The following is a 6,472-nucleotide window of genomic DNA, read 5'->3' as shown; positions in this document are numbered from 1 at the left end:
ATTAAGATTTTTTTTTTGTTAATTAGTTGCTACTATTTCTATTTTATGCATATTTTCCTACTGGTTAAATCGAAAGCCGAATCGTTAAGGACTAAAAATCGATAAAATAAAAAATGATAAAAAAAATACCTTATTGATTTGATTATTGGTTTAACTTATTTAAAAATCGATAACCAATAAACCAAACCGATAATATTTAAAATCAAATCGAATTGACCGATGCACACCCCTAATTTCAAGAAAAAATTGTGTAAATTGATTTTAATATTGACCGCTGATCAAATATGATGAACGGTTGAGATTAAAATTGTGGAGATGAGTTAAATTGGGATTAGAAATTGGGTTACAAAAATATTGAATCGGAGATTTCGATTACGTTAATACAACGTATTAATATGATGAATTATCGGTTTATTGGCTTTATTATTATAACTTCAATTGTGTATTATTACCTCAATTATATGATTTTAATGTATTATTCAAAATATTTGGATATATAGATTCAGTTAGCTAGCTTTCAACTATATACATCACATACACGAGTATATTACCTCGTAATACAGCGTATTTTATTTCTACGCTGAAGAATTATCGTTTAATTTAGCTTTCATTATTATATTATAATTTTAAAAATATATTATTACCTTGATCAATCGATCGTATGACATCAATGTATTCAATATATATAGTTGATTGATTATAAAATTCACAATATGTACTAGATACATCACATGCACATGTAAATTACCTCGTAATACAACTTTTTGTATATATACAAAGATAAATTATCATTTAATTTAGCTTATATTACTATATTATAACTTCAAAAGTATATTTTTTTTATCAATCGATCATATGATATGAATGTATTCAATATATAATTGAATACATTTAATTTTTTTAATATAAAAATTATTTATTTAATAGTAAATTAAAAATCAAATATCAAAGGACAGTTTCGTTTTCATAAAGTTAATTTTTATTTAGTTTTAACAAAAGCAATGTTGTCCGTCGCTTTTTAAAAAAAATAAATAAAAATTAAAAATATTTACAAATTGCGACGAACGACATCTCTTTTCTAGAATTAATATTTTAAAAAATAAAAATTATAGCTACGTTGTCCGTTGCTTTTAATAAAAATAAAAAAAATAAAAATTAAATTTAAAAAGCGACGGACAACATCGCTTTTTAAAAAATTAATTTTTATTTAGTTTTAAAAAAAGCAACGCTGTCCGTCGCTTTTTCTAAAAATAAAGAAAAATTAAAAATAATTACAAATTGCGACGGACAGCGTCGCTTTTCTAGAATTGATATTTCAAAAAATTAAAATTATAGCGACATTGTCCATCACTTTTAATAAAAATAAAAAAATAAAAATAATATTTAAAAAGCGACGGGCAACGTCGCTTTTCAAAAAATTAATTTTTATTTAATTTTAACAAAAGCAATGCTGTCCGTCGCTTTTTATAAAAACTAAATACAAATTGCGACGGACATCGTCTCTTTTCTAGAATTAATATTTTAAAAAATAAAAATTATAGAGACGTTGTCCGTCGCTTTTAATAAAAATAAACAAAAATCAAATTTACAAATCGACGGACTACGTCTCTTTTTAAACGATTATTATTATTATTGTTTAATAAAATACAACGTTGTTCGTCGCTTTTATTAAAAAAAAATATAAATTATTTTTTAATTACTTGGCACAAAAATTCGGGAAAAAAGCGACGGATATTAAGTTGTTGGCCGTCTCTTTTAATAATAAATAAATAAAAATCAAAATTAAACAAAAAAAGCGATGGCCAACGTCGCGTTTTAAAGCGATACAGTCCGTCGCTTTTTGGTTATTTTTTAGTAGTAGATTTCGTAGGAGACCTTGATAATAGGAAATCCTTACGGGCTATGTTTTCACCATTGGTGGTTGTGCTATCAGTTGGAAAGTTACTTTATAGACTACGGTTGCTTTGTCTTATATTGAGGCAGAGTACATGGCTATTGCAGAGGCTTGCAAGGAAGAAATTTGGATGAAGGGTCTGTTTGGTGAACTTAGAAAAAACTTACGGATTAGTACAGTCTTTTGCGACAGTCAGAGTTCTATCTTCCTTACAAAATATCAGATGTTTCATAAAGTTATTGCTCGTGGTGAGATTGTGGTATGCAAGATTAGTACCCATGATAACCCTGCTGATATGATGACCAAGACACTACCAATTGCCAAGTTTGAGCATTGCTAGACTTAGTTGGTGTCAGTTGTTAATATGTGTCATTAGGGGCTTTTGTGGAAGAAGTGGAGAGTTTTCTTGAAATGGTTTTGAGTTCTGAAATAGAATTCGTGTCAAGGTGGAGATTGTCAGAGTTTGTGACCCAAATTCTGTTGATTCGTCCCTGAAAAATTCGCGGTGCAACTCATGTTTGTGATTTTTCATGGGGTCTGTGGTGGTAGAGTAGGGATCGAACCTGAAAAGTTCGGGGTGCGACCTGTATGTTTTTGGGCTTGAAATTTATTTGTACGCACAAATTATATAAGTGCATTTAGTGGGTCGGTTTTGGATGTAATATATATACGTCATTGAGACTACGTCTCCGTTGTTGTACTCCTCTCCATTATAGTGAAAATCCTCCTCCTCTGTCCGTGGTTTTTCCCGCAAGGATTTCCACGTAAATCGTTATGTTCATCTTGTTTTCTTTTGCTAGTGGTTTGCTTATTGCTATACGATTATAACACCCACACAACTCACAAATAACATACAATATCAACTACAAAGAAGGACAAGATGGTCAAAACACATAAAATGTGAAATTCACAAACTACGGTTTGTTATACTAGATTTAAGCCTGCTGCAAAGTAACTGTTTGTTTGAGGGCATGGTAGTGTGACTCTTATGTCGAACCTGGTAAGGCCCTTTGGACACAAGATGATTACTCGTTCTCTCACTAGACTCACAAACTCTAAGTTTAAAGTGGTGTCTAGAACCTTTGCAATTGACTTTGGAACTTTCAGAGGGGCTAGAATGGGCTTCCAACTCTCTGTTGTTTTGCTTGAGCATTTCCATGGTCTTTGCTCGCGCCAGCATCTCTATGGCCACTGGAAGGATGGGTTACTCCACTAATTGTGTTGGAATAGTGGAGATTGCTAGGGCCCCATTCTCTTTCACAAAAGCTGGACCTTTAGTGAGGAGGCCCGACATTATTGGAGGGAAAAAGGGGAGGCTCCTGGTGTATGGTCATTCAGAGAGTTCCTAGTGTCATGTTTTCTTGGGACGGTTCGCTTAACACCTTCATTAGTGTCAGCATCCGTACATTCTGTCCCAGGTTTGTCAAGCCCAAATTCAGGTAATCCATGTCTATTTGGTTTGTTAAATAGGGTGTTGTAGAGTGATTTACAAAAGGTATGTTAGGTATTTATGTTAGGTTAAACAGTTTGCTAAAAAAGAATTATGAGTGCAGTGGTCTCTCTAGAAGTCTATCTTCCATAAATAAGATTTCAGAATTACATTTTGAATGCAAGGAGATTGGAAATAGTTAAGACAAACAAAAGAAGCAACTGGAGTGACAACTCTTTAATTTATATTATGTTGATCAAGAAAAAGTACATGTTGTCAATGTTAATATTACTAGATATCTCATACTGGCCAGTGATTCTGGCAAGTTGGAGTTTCATCCAACAAACATACAAGTAAAACATTTTTTTTGTTTAGATATGTTAACATGTTGAATCCTCTTAATATAAGAGAAATATAGGTTTGAATCCCAAGTGAGACATTCTTGAATCCCCTAATCAGAATTTCTGGTTCCGTCACTGTACTTATTGTTTGTGTGCTCCAGGAAAAGGGGTTGAACGTTTGAATGATACATCAACATTCGTAAGGTACTTGAAGGAAGAAAGACAAGCTGGCAATGGACCTTGAATTTTGTTTTGAGAAATATATAGAACACTAAGCTGAGTAAGTCCACAAAAGGAAATTGACAACTGATGACCAAGAGATAACTGGTTGTTATTGACCTTTAATGTCTGCAATTTTTTTATTTTTCCCAATCCAGAAGGAATAGGTCCTGTAAGTTGATTATATGATAGAGAGAGTGTCGAAAGTGTTGTCAAATAGCCAATTGAATCAGGTATACTTCCAGTGAGTCTGTTATTTTCAAGAACCAAAAAGTTGATTGAAGGCCATTGTCCAGGACTTGAAGGACATTGTATTCCCCCCACAAGCTGATTTTTGTCTAGGTTAATGCCGAAAATGGAACGTATTTTTGTAATTGAATGTGGGATTTTGCCAGTTAATGAATTGTTTGACAAAGTAAGCCTCTGTAATGCTTGTAAATTTCCTATACTCTCTGATATTCCCCCTGTCAAGAGATTATTTCCAAGATTCAAGATTGACAAAGATGTCAAGTTTGTGAATATACACTCTGGTATTGGACCAGAGATTTTATTGGTATGTAAATTGATTTCTTTGAGATTCTTGAGAACCCCAATGGACTGAGGAATTGGTCCTGTTAATCCAACTAGTTTGTTAAGATTAAGGATTTCTAGTGAAGTGAGAAGTGAGATTGAAGAGGAGATTGAGCCACTCATTGTGCTTGACACAAATTTTGGAGATTCATCATCACCATCTCCATAGTAACCAGGGAGATTGATTTCTTTAACTCTGCCAGTAGTACTGTGGCAAGAAATGCCTGGCCAATTGCAGCAATCTTGGCCTTTCCATTTACTTAGCCTGCGAGAAGTATCAGAATGTATGCCAGCTTCGAAGCCATAGAGACCCTTGAGATCATCAGGGTGACATGCCTTGTGTGCACTAGTATTGGTGATCATAAGAGAGACCAATGCTAGGAAACAGATAAAGTGATGAGGTGCCATTTTGGTCTGCAAAAAAAATGGATGATTATGTCAACAATGGATTCATAACATGATAGTTCAGTAAACTAAGCATCCAACTTTGCTATGTTAATCCTTTTTAAATATACACCTATTATCTCAATTTTTGGATCGAACTAATCCATTGATGCATATAATTGATGGAAGATAATTAAGTTATCTTGAACTGGTTTTTGAAATCGAGATATTCGTCCTTTTTAGACCATGTCAATATTTAAGAAAGTAAACAAATAAAGAAATTACTATAACATCGTATTATATAACAGAATTCGAACACAATATTACAACTCCCCTTCATAACTCTTATTTTTGAAATATATATTCGTAAATTGCCTAAAATATTACTACTGAAGTTGATTAGTAATAATGCATTATAATTCCACTATATATTATAGTCAGAAACATAGTATTAATCAACTAGTCTAGTTGAATCTTATTTATGGAGGATTTCACTGGATCCATTCTTTACTATTTTTATCATCTTAACAAATTGACCAATGAAGCCTCCAAAAGTTCACATTTTTAAGAAGATATTCCAACCGTTGACATTAACTCAGGGCAGACTATATATACAAAGTTGAAATTATAATTTATGTATGTATATATATATATATATAATAGTTTGAATATATCTCATCTATGAATTTATGAATAAAGGAACAATAAATAGCTTGAAGTGATTAGACAAATTACCAACTGTCAATGTTCGTTAAAAATCCGATGACACTCCGTGTATAAGATTTTTCGGTAATACCTACTTAGGTTAGAAATATGTAACAACTTGTGTTAAGAATTGTAGGTAATACCTATTTGTGTTTATGAACATAATGTTAACATTCGATATTTAAAGGCTCAAATAGGTGCAAATTTTGAGGTAATCCACAAATAGTTGAGAAAGTTAAGATGCAAACCGTTAAAATAGTAATGTAGCTTTATTGAATATTTGATATCCGTTCACGTACAACAACCTTGATTTAATTTTTTGGGGTCCTAAATTACCTCCTAAATAAAATAATTTCAGGCTTTGTACGATTATCCTGAAACTTATTTGAAGCTTTTTTTGAATAAATTAACATTTTGTATGATTATCAATTTATTTGGGACTTGTTTTCCTCCTTTGATCCATCTCAAACTAAAAGAATAGGGAATTTTCAAGAAATAACATGAAATGAAATGTACTCCATAATGGGTGATTTTATTTTTTGTCTCCTCGTAAGAAAAGTTTCGAGTCTTCATTCCTTTTTATATATAGAATAAGTACTTTTTGTCCCTTTACATCTCAAATAGTTGTATACTTTCCATGTTTATTTGTATTTCCACTTTAATTTTCTTTTTCTTTCTCATTTTTTCTTGATTTTCATTTTTTTCTTATTTTAATTCATGTTTCTCAACATCTATTTTCTTTTATTTTTTTCCTTTTTCTCAAACATTATTTATTTTTTGTTTCTATTTTTTTAATTTATTTGTCTCAACCTTTTTTTTTTTGGTTATTTTTCCCTCATAGTTTCTTCTTCTTCTTCTTCTTCTTCTTCTTCTTCTTCTTCTTCTTTTAATATTCTATTTTTACTTTTTTCTTTTCATTTTTTTCAACCT

The 6,472-nt window shown here is 31.4% G+C and overlaps 1 protein-coding gene across 1 annotated transcript; it reads right to left on the bottom strand.

Annotated features, from left to right (window-relative positions):
* Positions 1–3,545: 3,545 nt before the first annotated feature.
* Positions 3,546–5,711, bottom strand: LOC107876922 (DNA damage-repair/toleration protein DRT100). Its single transcript, XM_016723740.2, has 2 exons — positions 5,573–5,711; positions 3,546–4,867 (listed from the first exon to the last, which is right to left on the bottom strand). Exon 2 carries the CDS (start codon positions 4,859–4,861, stop codon positions 3,806–3,808), a length of 1,056 nt encoding a protein of 351 aa, XP_016579226.1. The 5' UTR covers positions 4,862–4,867; positions 5,573–5,711; the 3' UTR covers positions 3,546–3,805.
* Positions 5,712–6,472: the final 761 nt, after the last annotated feature.

This window comes from Capsicum annuum, chromosome 1, assembly GCF_002878395.1.
Source record: "Capsicum annuum cultivar UCD-10X-F1 chromosome 1, UCD10Xv1.1, whole genome shotgun sequence".
NCBI lineage: Eukaryota > Viridiplantae > Streptophyta > Magnoliopsida > Solanales > Solanaceae > Capsicum > Capsicum annuum.
Note: the sequence above shows the minus strand (reverse complement) of the source record. Positions and strands in the feature narration are given on the sequence as shown.

Bases quoted from the DNA above. Each gene is read 5' to 3' on its own strand.
- LOC107876922 (XM_016723740.2), bottom strand. From the start codon at position 4,861: ATGGCACCTCATCACTTTATCTGTTTCCTAGCATTGGTCTCTCTTATG.